The sequence below is a fragment of the Fopius arisanus genome, unplaced genomic scaffold (genome assembly GCF_000806365.1).
Source record: "Fopius arisanus strain USDA-PBARC FA_bdor unplaced genomic scaffold, ASM80636v1 scaffold00040, whole genome shotgun sequence".
NCBI classification, from domain to species: domain Eukaryota; kingdom Metazoa; phylum Arthropoda; class Insecta; order Hymenoptera; family Braconidae; genus Fopius; species Fopius arisanus.
In genome coordinates, this window is record NW_011887779.1 from 1,018,378 (window position 1) to 1,037,948 (window position 19,571).

General features: G+C 43.5%; 1 protein-coding gene across 1 annotated transcript in view; it reads left to right on the plus strand.

Annotated features, from left to right (window-relative positions):
- Positions 1–19,571, plus strand: part of LOC105266681 (nuclear hormone receptor E75) — a 39,565-nt gene that overhangs the window by 16,782 nt on the left and 3,212 nt on the right. Inside the window, exons 2-5 of the mRNA XM_011305025.1 lie at positions 10,116–10,204; positions 15,523–15,667; positions 18,322–18,563; positions 18,892–19,569. Coding sequence (XP_011303327.1) covers positions 10,116–10,204; positions 15,523–15,667; positions 18,322–18,563; positions 18,892–19,569 — 1,154 coding nt within the window. The remainder of the gene's footprint in view (positions 1–10,115; positions 10,205–15,522; positions 15,668–18,321; positions 18,564–18,891; positions 19,570–19,571) is intronic.

The following is a 19,571-nucleotide window of genomic DNA, read 5'->3' on the forward strand; positions in this document are numbered from 1 at the left end:
CCCCCCGAACATTCTCGATTTCGCGTTGAACTCTTCAAGTCCGATGAACTCGGTCACCGGGCAACAAACTGCAACGCCAAAGGCACTGGTTATTCCCCTCCCTCATTTACTCCCATCCACATACACTTTTTCACTTAAATACAGACAAATACCTGTACTCGAATGCGTCTACGTGGCTGAAACGTGACTCTCCAGGTGAAACAATTTACAAATGAACCATTGACTTTCAGAGTCCAGATATTTCTCAATGTTTAATTCATTCTGGTGGACCAGATTCATCATTTTATCATCTAAACTCCAAGGAAACACGTGATCAATCGGTTACTAAAAACATCAGAGTTGTAAATGGTACAAGTCGAGTATATTCATCGTAAACAACGACTCATTACTTCTGTGTAGTTGAGGTCAACGCCCGCGTTCATACACAAATTATATTTCACTTGCATTTTAAAATTTCCATTAAAATATCCATTTTTTTCTTTTATTTTTCATTCTATTCCTTTGGATTTTTAATTGAATTATTGTAATAATTGTTGTTACCCATCGATTGAAAAACTTTTGAATAAATTTCCGTTGCCATTCTCTCCGAAAATCAATACTCTTCAAAAGTCATTTGAATCGATGTTCACCAGAACTTGGGAAACCGTATTTTTGACGTCAACCGAGATGTCGGAAATTCCCGTCAACGATTGAAATCCAAACCCGGAAGAGTCCTCCCTCTGTCGGAAGAGAGGAAACAAAAGGCAGAAGAGCACTTCAAAAATATGGCAAAATGATGATGAAAATGATGAAGTTGAATGTAAATGTGAGTAGGAAAAGAGGAGGAAAAAAAAAGGTGGAGATTATTCCGAACCCGTAATTACCCTTTCGGTGGAGTTTGAAGGAGCAACACAGGATGGCATAAGGGAAGAGACGAGAGTTAAGTGGAGGAAGAGTATGAAGAGTGCGAAGAGTACGCGAGGAGGAGAAAGAGAAGGTGGCGGAAGAGAAAAAGATCAAAGACCAGGTGATGGAGGAGGAAAAAGAGAAAGGGGGGATGAGGGGGTGGTTGGCTTATACGGGCGTCTGGCGAACGGTGAAAAAGCCCGTAGCGTAACCGTTGCCGCTGCATAGCACGTTGACGTCCAAGTCGCTAGTGTGGGTTACCTGGTTAGTGACCGGCCAACCGAGTTCACTGGCATCAGAGCGGCCCTCTTCCTGCGCACCTTCATTGCTAATCTCAACGACTTCAATGTAACAACAGGACAAACAAACCACCAATCGCATCTTTCTCTCTCTCGCGCGCGCGCGACTCACTCGAGTCATTACGCTCTTTAAAATTTTTCTCTCAATATCAGTACTCTTGATTTTTTATGATTTTTCGGCTCCATTAAAATGGAAATGATAAAAAAATCAGGGAATAATTGGCAATTGGCACACGAGAGCGGATTTTATGGGGGCACGTTCGGGAAAACTCTCGACGATGCAACGTACATGTCTGAATGATGCGAAAGTGCTTTCGCCGGGGATTTCCCGGATTACTCGGTACAATTGACCTCATCGAGGCATACAATAATAAATACAACATTTGTAATGAACAATTCTATGGAATTTAAATAGCAATGGAGATTCCAAGAAATACCATGTCTCATAAAAAACCAAATCACGTGTCGGTATCAATGAATCCCCTGGAAATATAAATTTCCTCCTGAAATTTCATCCAACTCAACATAATTTTCATTCAAGTCATTTCCCAATATTGTTTTCCTTCATAGTGTCAGCATGACCCTGGAAATAATACACTGTCGACTTATCAGGAGTCAAAGAACTCTTGTACCCTCCCTCTCACTCTCTCTCTCTCTCTCTCTCTCTCTCTCTCTCTTGTCAAATAAAATGTGTGGTAAAGTGGGTCAAAAAAATAAGCCCGGAATAACACGTCTCGATCTAGCCTCTCCTTACGTAAAACATCGCCTAAACAAGTATTGAGTCACCGGCAATCGATGGGAATACCTCAAAAAGAGTGGAGAAATGTGATTTTCGCAGTAGAAAAATGGAATAAGTTTGACGTGTGTGTGTGTGAGAGTGCAAAGAGGTCGATGCCCTCTTGGTCTTGACTGTCGACTCATAGACATCATGTTATGTCATTCATACGATGTCTTACGTATGCACTCGCGTCGTTCATTCTCCAATGTATCTACATGGTTGCAACCACGCCACTTTTCATCGAGATAATCGCCAGCATATTGTTGCCAGTACAGTTATACATCCTTCGAGGGCATCGTCTTTTATTTTAACAAATTGCTCCCTTATTCTCTCTTTTAATCGTGTAATTCGTGTTCAATTCGTGCTTTTCAAAAATCGTACTTCCATTTTTTTTTCCTCTCTACTGATTTTGGTGTGCCATTCCGATAATTATTTTTCGAATAATTGTCCAATGTATAGAGTACAGAGTATACGTTTTAATTTGATAAATTGATGTTGGTCACAATGAAAATTTTTCCAAAGTTCGAACCCTGAACCCAAGCCGCTCGACAACTCCCGAGAACAAGATAATTACAAATTCTCTCAATTAAAAAAAATGAGTGAATGGAGGCATTGAACTCCCGAGGCGAAGGATTCGATCGAGGAAGAGCGGGAGGGAGGGGAGGATTAAATAAAAAAGAAAAAAAAAATTGGCAAGGAAACAATGTAACGAAGCACGGGAGTCGGTGGATAATTCTCAAGTGCAGGATAAGGGCAACCAGGAGCGTTACACCTAGGTGTAGGGCATTGCACTGCAGTTTGCTGGTTACCGAGCGAACAAGTTCTTTGCTCGGACAATCGCTCTCTCACTCTTTCTTGAGTCGTTGCAATTGGCAAAGAGCCTCGTCGTCGGCACTCGCGTCCAGTGACCCGCCCTACCGTTAGGACGGCCCCGAGGATGCGTTTTCTTCTTCACCTCCTCACTTCCCTCCTCACCATCACCCCGAGTCATTTGCCACTTCACCATCCCTCCTTGTTTCACCTTTTTCCTTCTACTCGTGATACCGGGGTAATTTCACTGTCTTTGTCTCCTAGTGCAACCCAGAAACTCCACAGCTAGGAGGAGACCGACTTATTCTCAACTGTGAGAAATTTCCGGAATTAATTTAACTATTAGAGTTTCGTTAAAACATTCCCGAGAATTTAAAGATTTTAATATGAGCTGTTAGTAGATATATATTAGATTATATTTCCGTAATGTCTAATTAATTTAGCGAAATAGTTTGGAACCTGTACTAACTCAATAACTAATCTTGAATTTCTTTCATAAAATTAATATAAGGGGAAAGTCAATTGCTTCTTTTCACGCAAAATTAATACTAATCAATAGTACTATTCTCTCAACGTCGATAACACCTTTATATTCATAAAAATTCCTCATTTCACCTGAAACTTCACTAAAAGGATTAGGATGAAAATGACAAAATTTCCGGGATTACAGATCTGGTGGAAAATGAGCAATAAAATTTAACTAATCCAATATGGAGACAATAGACTAGTTGAAATGCAGGTCAAGGAGGTATCATCGGGGCGCATTGTTTCGGTCATGAATGTGTCATAAAGTTTGCGAGAGGTCTTATCGTATTGTTTGCCCCCTGGCCAGTGTAAATCGTAGATTTGGGAACACCTGACCCACTGCCCCACCGTTCAACATTTTCAGAATGCCGACTTTTCCTTTCTCTATCTCAATCATACCTGTCTCTTAATGCGATTATCGCGCTATACTTGTGCCTCGATATATTTCAACTTTACAAATTCCCAATGGATAAGTGGATATATTTTTTTTTTTCCCCACTTCATTCTTCAGCGTTTCGTTTAAATGCATGATCGGACGTCCCGGGCGAGGTTGTCGACCGTTTGCACACAGCGCCATCGGGGGGTCGCTGCACTCGGCCCCCTCCCAACACCCCTTTGGGCCCCGCCGTATTTACTACACTTCATGTGCGAAGCGTTAAAATGTGCGCGTGCACTCCCACGTATACATAGCGATGTTAGTCCCGTAACATTCGAAGAACTGTATGGGGACTAACATAGCTAAACCTCCCTAAACCTCCTCACCTTCTTTTCTACCCCTCACATCCCTCGCTACTATTATACTCTATCCATTTCAGCCGATTTTCCTATTCTCAAAGTTTGGATGAAAGCATAACCAATAAGAATTTCATAAAAATAAAAACCCATAAAAATCCACATTATAAAAATCGATTATTTGCAATTTAATCAATAACTTTAATTCAAGGAAATAGTTAAAATCGTGAAATCGGCTGGGTAATTACTCCCTGGAGATTCTAAAAGTCCATTCCACTTGGTGTTTGAAGCCATAAACCAGTGGAAAATAGTGGCAAGATGATCCACCTCCTTTTAAGTGCGGTAGGTCATCGAAGAATTCGCCAGTTTTCACCCTCGAAATAACCTCAACCCTTTACATGGGTCGAAAGGATTTAGCTCCGCCCTGAAAATCTCTGGCGAGCCACAACGTAACGACTTAAGCATTGTGAACAATTAAGGGAAACCCCTTGAAGAAGATTTTTCTTCTCTCGGATACGGTGGAGAGAAATAATTTCCATGATTTGACGAGGACAAGTCCATTTGTTTTGGATAATCCTTCCGGGTAAACTTGGCAAAGTCGGAATAATCTCTTGGTTGCCGTTGACAAACAACGCTTAATCGTATTGAAGTCATATATCTTGGGACAGGTACTCAAATAATTACCCAGGAGGTGGAGAAACGAATGAACAAATTTCTCCCTCAGCAATTGGAAACAAAAATCAATGAAAAATACTGAAAAATTGATTATTTGAGCGAAATTAAAAATTCAGAGAAACAATTTATTGATATCAGATAAACATTAAATGGTAAAAACAATTCTAGAAATATTTTCAGTGATTTGTATTGATTTTTTTTTTTTCTTTTTTTTTAAAGAGAGTGTCCGACGGGTTTGTCGGGGAAACGGGAATGAGGTGGGTCGTTGGATCGACTTATTTCACATCTCAAAGTGGCAATGGAGATCAGGGCAACGTGGGGCCGCGGCTAGTGGCACAAAACTCTTCCACGCTCGCTCCTCGTTCCACCTCTTCAACATTTTTACACCTCTCTCTCGTCGACTTATTCGCCATCGCAATGAGGCCTTCACTCCTTCTCCGCGTGGCTCTTCCCACGTTTCTTTGCCTCTTTCCATGTTATTTTCCTCTTTTTTGGAGGGGGGGTTTTATTCTCTTTTCGTATCTAATGTAACTTCGCGGTTCAATGACGCGAGGGCGCAACGACCGGGTGATTGTACTCTTCGGGGTTATTCCCTTTGTCGTCATTATCCTGTTAAAAAATTCAAGTTTCCAGTTCATTCAAATAAAGTCCCGGAGCACAATAAAAATATTTCATTTTAATACCGAATTAATTTTCTAAAAATCAATCAAAAATCATCTTTTTTCATGAATAATTGCTTGATTAATTTTGCAATAACAATTTTAAAGTGGCTTTGAATGATTCATGATGAAGAAATATTCTATGATATTTGACAGATGATAAATTTCGGGATAAAAAATTCTTCCGGGTGCAGATGTGGGTGTGATGCATCATTACGTGCAGCTGGCCATAACCCACGTTGGATTATGATGCGTGCCATCATATCCGCCGGTGGGGGCCTCAGTAATTTCTTTTATGCAATGCGCGTGCCCCTGATCATATCTCGTAACATTCGGCCGCATTAATAATCATGAGTCCAGCGTATATGTGTCAGTTCACTTTTCTTCCTCGTTAAATTTTTTCACTCAATGTAGAAATCAAAAACATCCTAAAATCAATCGATTCGTCGTTGAATTTATGTGAATTTAATAGTGATGGAAAATTTTTTTTATTCTCAAGAAATTATCGAGAATTGAGTTCAATTGGGTTTAGAATATTCAAGAAGCATTTGTAAAGGGTGAAGCCGCTGAATTCTCTAGCGCCACTCATTGCCAACACATACGAGGCAATAATAAAATACAATTCTACGGTGCAATGGAGGTTCAGTGACATCACACACGCACATGCGTGACGATTACGTCGCACCGTTAGACTCGGACTTGAGTTATCTATAAAGTCTACTACGAGGATTTATTGTACTTTTCATTGGTCTATGCACGAGAATATCGATGTAATTCAACTCCCTCTATTTTAAAACTTATTGATTACACGGCGAAAAATTTTTTCAATTAATTCATACAAATTAAGATTTTCTAAAATCCGATTTAGAACGCGCAAAAATGGTTTTTTGAATTTTTTCTCACGCTGTATCTAAATCAATTTTCATATTAGAGAAAATTCATTGATTCATTACTCTTAATTTATTACAATTTCACGTATACTTTTTGCATTTTTCCCTTAAATTCGGTAAAATATCACATGAGTCAAGCAGGCGGCCATTCAACTCTCTCTATCATTGATTATTTGATTTTATGCTAATTACCATTTACCCTATCCATTATCCAGAATTAAAATATACTCCCGTGACATGAGCAGAGTCCAGCGGCGATTTATTCGAATTCATCAGTAGAGGAAAATAAATTCCTCTGACGTCTTTTCTTTCGTCCAGAAAACAATTTCTTTCTTTTATCGAAGGGGGAAATCCAACCGGAAAAGGCGATAGAATCAGTGACACGTATTCATCGATAGAACTGTCGAGGAGTGGAACATGGTTTCTTTTCAATAGAACCTAAAAATTCAAAACAATCTACGTGATTTAAAAAATCCCATCGCTGTCTTTTAACACCGGAAAATACTTAACGGCGGGTAAAAAAAAATCAACAGGTCGTCAACCGATTTCAAGGTTTTTAAAATATAAAAGTCAACTGCTGGCTTCTGTATACAGTCCAAAATACACCCACCTTTCTCAGGGTGATATTTACATCACTGAAAATCACCTTAAAACTGGCACGAGCAGATGCAGTAAAGATACGCAGAGTGCTGAGAGATATAATAAATAATGACAATTAATATTTTTTGCTGGAAAATAGGGGAAAAAGATGAACTAGAGAAATTATGGTCTTTTATTGTGACGAGAGGACAGAGTCGTAATGGTTGGATCGTAAACTCATGAAAATAAATTATCGTCTTGATGATGTTTTAACGTCTTACTGGGATCAGGGAGAAATTTCAGGTACCTGTGGGACAACATCTTGAAGTTCTACTAAATTTCCTCACTTTGGGGCTCGAGTTTATGCGTTTATGGAGCAGTAAGGGACATATTGTTTGGAAAAAAACTGCTTGGAGAGAGGGAGAGAGAGATGGTGAATTTTATAGTGGGACTGAGTGACCTGCCACCCAAATAAATTTTTGGCTACAACTTAGAAGGGTTGCCTCGCGTACGAAGGGTTGGAAAACCTGGTTATCCCCACCTTCACCGGGGCCAAGTGATTTTTCCCCGAATGTTCAGGTCAAAATATACCCGAGGAAGGGGTATATAGGGAGGAAGAGAAGAATTGGTGATCCACGTGCTTTTCGAAAAATATCGTATTTCGGAAAGGGTGAACGGAAGGATTACATCCTCCGAAAGGGGAACGAACTTCCTCTCAGATTTTATTTTATTTTTTTCTTCGACCATCATGGGAAAATATCTTACAATTTTTCTCACTGATAGTCTCATAACCTCATCCTCCAAACTCCTTATCCAATTCACCTCATTCACAGAGAAAATTATTTTGAAAATCGAAAGGAAAATATTCTACATTGAGGAACAAGACAATCCTTCAAGTCATACTTGAAAGGTATGAAATATTATTTTTTTTATATTTTCTCCAATACATCACCGACATCAGCTATTTCAATCGAAAATGAAATGATTCAGCTTATAAATTCTCAAAGCTGTAACTGAGCGGAAGAAATCCGATGCCCCCTGACGATTCGCATGGGTCACGGATACATGCATAATCTCCACATGCGGTTCAGTGTCCCATTCAAGGACCTCCCCCTCCTCCAATTGATTATTTTTTTATTTCTTTCCCTCTTCTTTTTTTTTTAATTATTTTTTACTGTCACTGGCAATGGGGAGAGTGGCTCGTGCTCGACACCGGACTACGATCCTTTGCCGTTATGGGAAGCCAACGTCCGGTTTGAATTGCAAGGGGACAGGCGAAAACTCGTATCAGCATAAGTGAAAGAAACCAGCGGGTGGGCAGGTGTTCAAGGTTTCTAGTGCAACTTAACTCCTTTTAATGCGACAAAAACACTGTCGCATTGGTCTTCTATCACTTGGCTCAGCACAAGAAAAAAAATTCCCCGCTTATTCTCAATGGCGCATTTCAAATGTAAAGTAAAAGATACGGGAAATTTTCAAGTGTACACACGTTTCCAAAATACATCATAAACACGTGAAAATCAAATGAAAGATAAAAAATAAAAAATATAACAACAATTAGAAGGAACCCGGTGATAAGAGTTATCGATGCACTCGGAGTGAAAGGAAGAAGAGCTCGTCGGGTCGATGAGTCTAGCAGCCAGAGGAAAAACAAGAGCTGGGAAATGTGATAAAAAAAAAAGAAGGATAAAAATATTGGAGTGAGTGAGAAGCAGCTAATCTCCATCTTCGGGAGATGGAGAGAGAGGGAGAGAGAGAGAAGGTACGACATGAAATGTTGGAGAATAAAGAAGAAATGTCACCGCGAAGAGAGAAGAAGAGGAGGAGAGGGCGCTCTGGCCTTGGCCGCTGCTGTGGGGTAATTCAGTCAAGGTTTCGGCCGATGAACTTCTTCCTTTGGTTAGGAAGGAGGCCCCTGTTGGTGAACTGGTGGGGGAAATCGTTCGACCAATAGCCGTTGATTCCACTGTGGCTCCCTCCACTGTCATTGGTGAATTGTCCCCCTCTTCCCGGCCTGCGTTGGGGCCCCTTGTGTGTTGTCAGTGACCTCCAGCATTGAAAATACGATGAACTCGGTGGTGTTTGAGGCAAAGTTGCGACTACATACTAGTAGGCCGGGGCGTTGAGCCGCACACAGACATTTATAAATTCAACACATTGAAAAAGCCTCAGGGATAACATCATCGCTCCGGTATCTCCCTCCCCACCACAACGAAAATCGTTTCCGTTCTCGTCCGAGTAAGGGCTGTAACCGGCCCACGGCCAGGTAACCAATACTCACCGCCACCAAACTCCAGTCAGACCAACGCGAACCTCCCTCGAGCGAAGACTCACTTTCACTCTCTTCTCGGTTCAAATACCAGCAGGCTATTCCTCACTCCCAATAATCACATTATATTGCCAGTGACGTTCAAACAGTGTACATTTCATTTCATGGATATCTTGTGTCACCAGAATAATCCCCAATTCTGTTATTACTAAGGATAATTGAACAAATAGTGTGTTGTGCTTTGTGGATATCAATGAGTTCAATGAGTTTGAAATTGCCGCGCTAGAGCGGCTAGTGAAGTGGCTTGACGATTTACTATCGGTATAGATAATTGGCAAAGTGAATGACGTTTTATATAGGGGATTCGATGATTCCAAAAATCGTTGCTGATCATCGGGTCGATAGTTCGGTGGATCAGGGCTACCAGTGGTGGAGTTCTGATATGATTTTTACGGCGGACAGTAGCATTCAACAGGCTAGCCTAGTACCACCATCGGCACCAGACTCACCCATGTCCTGTGTCTCATCACACTCGCACTCGTCGAGATCCTCTAGTGTTGCACGATCCTGCCTTTCTGGAGTCTCTAGTCCTTATCACGTTGCTCAAGTGCCACACATGGTGCCCAATATGCCGACCATGGACTCCACTGTGTCCTCTGCCAGGCCTGAGCCTGAGCTCAATATAGGTAGATCATTCTTCCTATTCTTCTATTTTTCGTAATAAATCGAATACATCGTTCATATCAAATCGTTGCAGCGTGACAGACCGAGTGAAAGCAGAAAGTTGTAATACACCGATGCTGTAACCCCCACAGTCGTAGAGAAAGTAACTCTTTCCTCTGTTCCCTTTCTCCTTCAGCTGTAACTACGGAGAAATGCATTTTTCCACGCGCATTGTCACTCTACTTCACCATATTTTTATTTATTTTCTTTTTCTCATATTTATTTAACCAGACTATTACTTCAACATTCTTTGTTTTTTAACATGAGATTTTTTTTTTTCTTTGATTGCAGAATTCGATGGCACGACGGTTCTCTGCAGAGTGTGCGGAGATAAGGCCTCGGGTTTTCACTATGGTGTTCACTCCTGTGAAGGATGCAAGGTAAGAATTTTTATTCTCATCCCCTCCCGACAAATTAATCTCGAATGGCAGAGAGCATTGGACTCGAGAAAGACCTCTTTCGCTTTCATTTTGCTCGATATCTCTCGGGAAAGTTCATAACCGGCTTCGCTAACATCGGTGAAAGCTTTTGCATCTCTCCATTATTTTTCACTCAATTTTAAATTCTTTATTCGCCCAACTATCACTCGTTATCAGAGAAAAGCCCAGAGGTCTTGGTGATTTTATTTTTCAGTCTCTAGTCAAGCTCCGTGCCATCACCAAGATAAAAGTGTCGGGGGGGTTTTTCCTTTTTAAATAGAAAATCGATGACTCTGAGATGGAGGGGTAGAATGCGTGAGTCGAGGCTGAATGATTGAAAAACTGTTGTCAAGGGCTGTCGGTTTATGACCTCGCGTGTCTCGTTAATTCACAACCCGGTAGTTGTGGCTCAAGGTTGGCGGGCCATTGTGACATTTAGGTTTGTCCGTCAATGATTCTGGTTTGGAGTTTTTAGAAAATGAAGCATATATATAGCCACACCTGGGGGCCTCATATTCGTAGAAACCTCGTGATCTCGGTGTGTTTTTTTTTTTTTGTGGGAGGGACAATGGGGATGGATGCTAAACCTCCGGATATTCGCGGTGTACCAGTCACTGAGCACCAGACGACCTCGTAACACACAATGAAAAATGGTGCAGCCTCGGGGGTTACGCAAAGTTTCATTTCAGATACTTTTTTCTCCAAATTTTTCCACGCTTTTATCTCCCCAAGTCTTTGACGAGGGTCGCAGGTAGAGAGATTTTTCCATTTCATTTTCATTTTCTAGGTCGCCAAACGTGGCACTTTCCCATTGTGCGTCCACACGAGAATCGCTAGATTCAATTGACCCTAAAACTTTTTCATCAAATTCTCGGGTATTTTTCAACAATTGAGATTCCTGGGGTATTTGTTTTTTTTTTTCTTTTATTTATTTATTTTTTTTTCGTTTCGAACTGGTTGTGGTGGAGTCAGCGCGATTACTTTTGCCGGATTGGCAATTACGAGAGAAGCCGAAGGCCGTCGAGTCAACGGCCTCGTGGTCTTGGGATGCGGTTTGAGGGGAATTGCTAAGGAGAAGGGCAAAAAGAGGTGGGGAATGGCGGCGATATTTCCCTCTCCACGAGGTTCTGTGCATTTAACTGGGTGGCTATCATTTTTCTCCCGCCACTTGGCCACTCTCAATCGCAATCACCACCAGGTGTTGAGATCGTCGAATTCGTGCAGATGCGCCTCGACTGTGTCATCGTTCGCATCAAACTTCACAGCTGCAACCAATATGGTAGATTATTCAAGAAAATTCAATAATCCCCGATTTTTCGATACATGTGCGGAAAAAGTTTTTTTCATATCTCGATTGGGATATGAATTAAGCAGATGGGAATGTTGAACTTGGAGGAACCCGAGAAGAAAGCAAACATGATGAACCCTAGGCCGGAGTAAAAGTCGCCGCAATCCCGCTGTGGAAAATTGAAACCCCAAGACAGGTCCGGCGGGGTGTAACAGACGAGAATCTCTCGAAAAATTTCGGTTTTCCGCGATATAATTTCTTCTTGCCGCAAAAAGGGAAATCTCCCTCAGGTAGAAATACTTTTGTGAACATCGAAGCCGGAGAAAAATAGCTTTGACAGGGTTTTCCGGTTGAGGTACATGGAGAGAAAAATTCAGAGCACAAATTATCATAGGGACATTGAGAGAAAAGAATATTATTTCCGTCGAATACACTGAATGCAAGGAAATTCCACAAAGATATGAATATATGAATATGAATGTCCAGGACTCAATATATCTGAGATAGCGGATTATTTTCCGTATTAATTGGAAAATTATTGATTTTGTAGAGAATTTGTGAATTCAAATGAAGTAGAGTCAAGAGTGAAATTTTGCGATTTTCTAATAAAGTCAGTTGAGTCCAACAGCTCAGCGTTGACTAGGTCAGTAACTTATGGCTGGCGTCCGTAAGAGGCGCGCAGGCTCACTCCCGACTGACCTAGCCACTAGCGGTTTTGGCTCGTCTCTTTTATGGGTTGTGCCTGGAAGAAGCTAGGGTATGCCTTTTCAATGCATGTATATGGACATTGGGAAAGGGAAGAGAACGCGGAAGAGTGTTGGATATCTTCTAGACTAGGTCGCTCGGTCGCACTACTGTTGCACATTGAGATTTTCTGGCCATTTTGTGGATTCCATGGAGAAACACAACTTGTCAGAGCAAATATCACACTGCACCATTCAAATTTATTTTACATAAAACAATAATGAAAATTGTGATCTGTGTACAAAAAAAAAAGTTGATTCAGGTTGAAGGGTGATGAATGATGAATATCAATTGACGATGAAATTTCAAAATTATCATTTTCTCCGCAAAGATAAATATTCCAGAAGATTCTTGCATACTCTGAACTCATTCGACGATTACTCTCGAGTTGTATAAATTAATCTGCCTCAAAATAGCATCACGCATGTGATCGATAATGAGCTGCAAATACATAAGGACTCGTGATATAAATGTTGGTACGCCATATTCGATCCACCCTGGTATTTTTCCGGTGGCACGAAGGGGTGCTAGATTCCGGCCAAGGGGTGCATTAACCCCCCGGTCAATGATCCCACGCGCCAAATACGTCATCCTCTTCCTCCCCCAACTCCATCGCAAGTCTCTATACAATAAAATCCACTCCCCCCGCCAAAGTACACACATATACGAGTCACTTTTGATGTCGTAACGAGCTCGTGATCTCATTTTCATCTGATTGCACGCGCTGGGGAGAGGGAGCGTGAGGAGGGGGATGGGGGGGCGCGGGGGCGGGGGCGGTGATATATTTTTGGTGGGCGAGGTCAGTGAACTGCGCTATCTCGAGGCCTGTGACTAATCAGGTCACCGCCGGCAATTTTTACATCTCTCAAAATTCCCTCCAACAGGTGATTCACACTCACCCCTGCCCGTGCCACCAAGATGATCCCGACGAATCCCATAAATAAATTCAAGGGGCGAAGATAAATCCCAGGGTGAAATGGTAGACGAAATCGGCAGGTGGAATTATCGTGTTGGTAGAGGAGACGAAATTTCTTTAGGGCCAAATTATACAGTAGTGCGCTACGGGTTAATGCCCCCTCAACCGTTGCAGTGCCCTCGCGCAAACTTCGTGCACAACATGGCGCATGCGCAATACCTATGTACGTCACCGTTACTCCATGTTTCCACGGGTTACTCTGACTCTTTCGTTTGCCTTCTCTTGGACTCTTCTCTCCTGCATTGGACACCCTGACGTGCACCAATCTCAATCCTCCCCCCACGCGCAGATTCCCCTCCCCCTTGCTCTATCACTCTCGCGGTCGCACGCAGACTGCACTCCGGTCGTTGCCCCCGTACTTACGTACAATCCTCGTCATGACCGATTCAGATGTACCTTCCATCCACCTCGCGCTCTCCAATGCTCTTCAATTGCACCACCTATTTCAAATCACTCCGAGGGAGGATAAAAGCACCAGATTACCGCCTGTACCCAGTTATCAGTCACGTGAACAATCGCAATGTAGAAATGAGGATCAGGGGGAGGCTGCAATCTGAGGATTTTGCGCTTGCGTCAAAGTTGTGTTGAACGAGCCACACGGGGCAACTTGAGGAGGCAACCCAAGGTGTTCAACCCCCTGACACGCTTGCGGAATCCAACGCTTCGTCATCGATCCACCAACAACCCCCCCTTCATTCACAGGGTTCACTCGGGGTTACTGGCCTCGTCCCGGGGAAAATTCAAAATGTCGTTTTTATCGCCTCACCAATAAACTTGCATACTTACCACTGCTATTTTGCACATTTGCTTGAATTGGTGGAATTTCGGGGTCGCCATTGGAGGTGGACATTATTTCTGAAATTATTTCGCGCGGGAAAGGCCTCGGGAGGACGATGGCATCAGGAGCGGGTCGTTGCAGTTGCAACGGTACTCTCTTCACGTTGAGGTAGGCGAGGCCCGCGCGTTCTGACGTCATTCACACACGTCGGTGAACGCATATTCTCGTTGCAGGTTTTCGTCCCTGCCTTCCACTCCCCCACTCTCCCGCTGGCGATTCTCCTACCTCCCGTCTCGTCGTGACTCGTGATTCCCCGGGATTTCTGCATTAAATTTCAAATGACGAGAAAAATGAGGGGAGAATTGCTGCGCCGTGACACGTCGGTTTTTTAAACCCGACGAGGAGTTATGTAATAAACGGTTCCTCCTCTTAACAATGTTTCACCCTCTTCTTCCCGCCTAACGCGCGAGGTCGATGACCGGGACACAGCGTCCATCAGGAATGCTTACCATTGTCCCAGTGCCGGATATAATTGTCATGAGGACACTCTTGTCGCGTTCTCCATTTTCTGGATTATTCTATTCTGGAGGGATTTATTGGATCTATTCGATGCCGCGTTCAAGGGATTCCACGGCGAATGAGCGAGGAGGAGAGAGCAGTAGGATTTTTAGATTAAGTTGAAGTTTGAGTTGGGGAAGCTGATGTGAAGATCGGGTATGGGCGAAGGGCATATTATACTAGTGGGGAAGATTGGTGGATATGAATTGTGGAAAGAGGAATAAGGGTGACTGGGGGGGGAGAAGGTGAAGGAGAAGGGGAAGGGGGGAGGGTGGGAAGAAAACCCGTTAGTAGAGCGGTGACTTGCAATGGTGAGAGAGAAGCAGCGTGTTACGGGGTTGTTGCGAGCGCACGAGCGAGAACCCAACCGGCGCGCAGGGGACTCTCACTTTCACGCGGTGAACTGCGGGTGAATGTCCGGGAATTGGGTCAGAGGGCCCCCACCCTGTGCCCGGTGCCAGAGGCAATGTGCTGAAGCCACTGTACTCACACTGTGGCTAGAGTCAGCCAGTCGACAGTCAAGCCCCGATACAAACGGTTCTCCGCCGATGTGGAGGCCAATCGTCAATCTTTATTTATTCATTAATGTTTTATTTTCTTTTTCGCGAATTTCCGAGGAAATAAGTGGAGATACTGTGGTTTCGGCACTGGATATCCAGGCATTTGTATGACACTGTGATTGTGCTGTTTGTGAACGAGGAAAATTCTGGCGAAAGATTTTTTTCGAATTCGATAGTTGTCTCAAAAAATAAAATCCATCTACGCCTTAGTTTTTTTTTTTTTTTCGTTTCATTCATCGTTTTATTGGCTAAAATTCCATGGGGTGCTTGTGCGAATGTGATCATACAACCCGAAGAGCGGGGAGCGCATGTTCCTCGGGGTCATCGTCCGACAGTGACGGTCAAACTGACGAGGGTTTTACTGGTGATTCACAGGGATTTTTCCGAAGGAGCATTCAGCAGAAAATTCAATATCGTCCCTGTACCAAAAATCAGCAGTGCAGTATCTTACGGATCAACAGGAATCGCTGTCAGTACTGCCGTCTCAAGAAGTGCATCGCTGTAGGCATGAGCCGTGATGGTGAGTTTTTTTCATTTTTTACAAATCTGTTTCACTAAATATCTCGTGTCCCCCATCAATGGATGAATTAGCGTTGATAAAAGTAGAAAAATTCAAACGCGCAGCTGTGCGATACGCTTATAATTAGAGCAGTCGTTTTTTTTTTTACTTTACGCGATGATTTTAGAAATTTGGATTGCCAGACCATTGACCATTTGCGCAATTTTTGGTATTTACCCCGCGAGGCGACTGTCGCAATTGGCGAAAGTGGTTGAATAGCCTGACGAGAAAGTAACCGATGTAATTTCCACATTGGAAAAAAAATGAGGTTTCAAGAGACAGATGGTGGAATTTTTCTAGAACAAAGTATGGCGAAAAAATCTGGCCGGGGAATGGCCCGGGCATGACCTCTGTCTATCGTACGCGCCGGGTGAATGACCTCTAGTGCCTCACATTTGTTCTCCAGATTTGCAAGCCCGAAAGCTCTCAGTGACTCGCACAATCAATCACCTCATATCCACAAACTCCTCAAATTACCAAATAATACTCGACGATTTTCATTTGGTAATACAAAATTACTGCCCAGATGAAAATAAAATAGTCTAGTCTACTAAAATTGACATGCAATTGGATAGATAATAGATGGTTAAAAACAAAGAATTTTTCGGCGGGGTCAATAGTCGCGGCCGATGGACTCTTGCATGCTGCTACAGAGAGAGTACCGCTACATCCTCACACTGCATTCCCTCCATAAGCGTGCACCTTCCCCTCCACCCGAATACCCATCCCCTCAAATAACACGATTGCCCGCTCGACTTGTTCGGTTCCCTGACGCCGCGATTTCACCCCCACTCCCACGTTCCAGCGGACCGCGCGCCGTCGCGTGGCGCTATGCGAGGACCGGAGACCTCGCGAACTTCACCTCACAACTGTACGTTATACCATCCCCACTTCCTACAGCTCCCACTCTCTCTCAATCTATATCGAGCCTTACCACTTCTTACCCTTTCTACTTAGAACCGAAGCGCATGCTCTACTGTCCCGCCAAACGGTGCGCGCCCAAACTAGACACAACGCGCTCGATCATCGCACCGCCATCATTGACGCTCTTACCGTAAATCATCATCCTTCCGAGGCACCCCAAGAAGATGACCAGATCTCCATCAATCAAGACCAACATTAATTTCTTATTACCAATTCATCAAAGAGCTGCGTTAAAAAAAAAAACATGCAGTTTAATCACCGACGCGTTTATCACTGATGCTAAATCAACGTCGATGGCTTAAGTGATCTCACCCTGCATGACTGAGGGTGGTCAAAGTCGAGCGAGATTAGCCTCCCCCTTGGGTTTATAACCTGGGGTTCGACGATATATAAGGAATCTGTGGGGTGAGATAAGAGCATCTGCGCACAGATCGACTCTCGGAGGGAGAGGGAGCTTTCGACCCCTCCCCCCCCACCCCCCTCTCTCTCTCTCTGAGGATATATAGGTCGACAGTATGCCTCACGCGGCTGTCGCTGAAACCAAGTTCAAGGCCAAAAGCCTCGGCAAAGGCCACAATCGTCGTTGAGCGGCACAACGCGTTTTGGTAGTGGGGGCATACCCGTTGATGGCTGAATATGGTGGGTGGCCGGGGTAAGGTGGGAAAAAGGGAGTAGAAAGGGGAGTGAGAGGGGGGCTAGGGGGCTGTTGAACGCAACTCACGGAACGTCACTCAGTCGGCGGTGATGCTGTCTCGCGTTTGCACGCGTTGTCTCGTCCCGCTCGGTCGATTTAACAAATTTTTTATTGAAATTCAACAGTGTTTTGTGCCATTAACGCGCATTTTTCTGGAGTGATTCGATTTTTTGTTATTAGCGAGTCAGCCGGTATTGTGCAAACTAAGAAGAATTTAATCAGTCTGTTGACTCATGACTCTGGAGGCCTATTGATTGGATTATTGTGATACATGTGGAATCCCATGAGGGAAGTTTGAGAATTTATTGTTGTGGAGTGGATTTTTTTTTTGACCGTTCAGGATTACAGCAAGTTTCAACATTACTACTAAAAGGACAAAGGGGAATTTTTTTTTTATCCTCAAACGGTATCAGGAAGAAGTCATGGGAGACGAGTTGCCGATCCTCAAAGGGATCCTCAATGGTGTCGTCAACTACCATAATGCACGTAGGTGTCTCAGTTGAAAAATAATGAATTTCATTGGGGTGGGGAGGGAGGAAGGAAAAAAATTTGTTCGTACACTTTCTACTGGCACTTTCATCCGACGTGTGTATACGAAATGTGGTACAACCGAGAAAGTAAAGTGTGATTGTAAACCGACGCTTTCCCCTTCGACCCGCTCGAGTTCTCAATTTTAATCCGAAACAAAACGAAACATAACTGCGAATTATTAGGAGTAAACTGTAAATTGAGAAAAATAATGAGTAGTCATACGACAATTGTTGGCCGACCTTGTTCGGTCACGGAAACAGTTCGAGGCGCTCCGACAATTAACTTCTAAGCACTGTCACGCGATAACTGATGGTCATCGACGAAGGCCACTACCTCTTAATGCCCCCTCCCCCTTCTTCCTTGTCGTACAAATCATCCATGATTCATCCATTGATTGACAATTCATTACCGATAATTCCACTCAGTAGTTTGACTAATCGATGTGCTCTCCTTTGCTTGATTACAGCGGTTCGATTCGGCCGTGTGCCAAAACGCGAGAAGGCAAGAATTCTGGCGGCAATGCAGCAGAGTTCACACAGTCGTTCCCAGGAGAAGGCAGTTGCTGCCGAATTGGAGGACGAACAGCGTCTCCTACAGACTGTTGTTCGCGCTCATCTTGACACGTGTGACTTCACCAGAGACAAGGTGGCTCCGGTGCTGGCTAGGGCGCGAGAGACACCTAATTACACAGCGTGTCCACCAACCTTGGTGAGTCTTGTCTTTTATCACTGGTCGAAAAATGAAAAACACTCCGTCACTGATCCATCCACCTATACGAAATGTTGACAGAGCCATCAAGGCCTTGTCTCAATATTTTTAGGAGAGAAAAAAAATAACGCGGAAATATTTAACTATAACACTGAAATCACACCAGTTGTCCTCGAGAATTCTGACTAGTGAAGGAGGAAGTGATCGTGTTTATAAAAAATCCCCCTTGAAAGTAGCTTTTTGTCTCGAGGACAACTGGTGAATATTCTCCCGCAGCCTTCAGTAGATAAATAACTCAGTCGTTTCGTTGCTCCTTGGAATGTTGCAGGCATGCCCACTCAATCCCAATCCTCAGCCATTAACTGGTCAACAGGAATTACTCCAAGACTTCTCGAAGAGATTTTCACCGGCAATAAGAGGTGTTGTTGAATTTGCCAAACGCATTCCTGGTTTTAACCTGCTGGCACAGGATGACCAGGTTACACTGCTTAAAGCTGGTGTCTTTGAGGTACTACTTGTACGTCTAGCCTGTATGTTCGATGGTCAAACAAACAGTATGATATGCCTCAATGGGCAAGTGTTGAAGAGGGACTCAATTCACAACAGCAATGCACGATTCTTAATGGACTCGATGTTTGATTTTGCCGAGCGTGTCAATTCGCTACGGCTATCGGACGCTGAACTTGGATTATTCTGTTCAGTTGTTGTTATAGCAGCTGACAGGCCTGGTTTACGTAACACTGATCTCGTTGAACGTATGCACAATAAATTGCGTAGTGCCCTACAGTCAGTACTAGCTCAAAATCATCCGCAGCATCCGGATATACTGCGTGAATTGCTCAAGAAAATACCAGATCTCAGGACACTAAACACACTACACTCGGAAAAATTGTTGGCATTCAAGATGACTGAACAGCAGCAACAGTTGCAGGCACAGCAGCAGGCGCAGCAGCAGCAGCAGCAGCAGCAGCAACAGCAGCAGCAGCAACAGCAGCAACAGCAGCAACA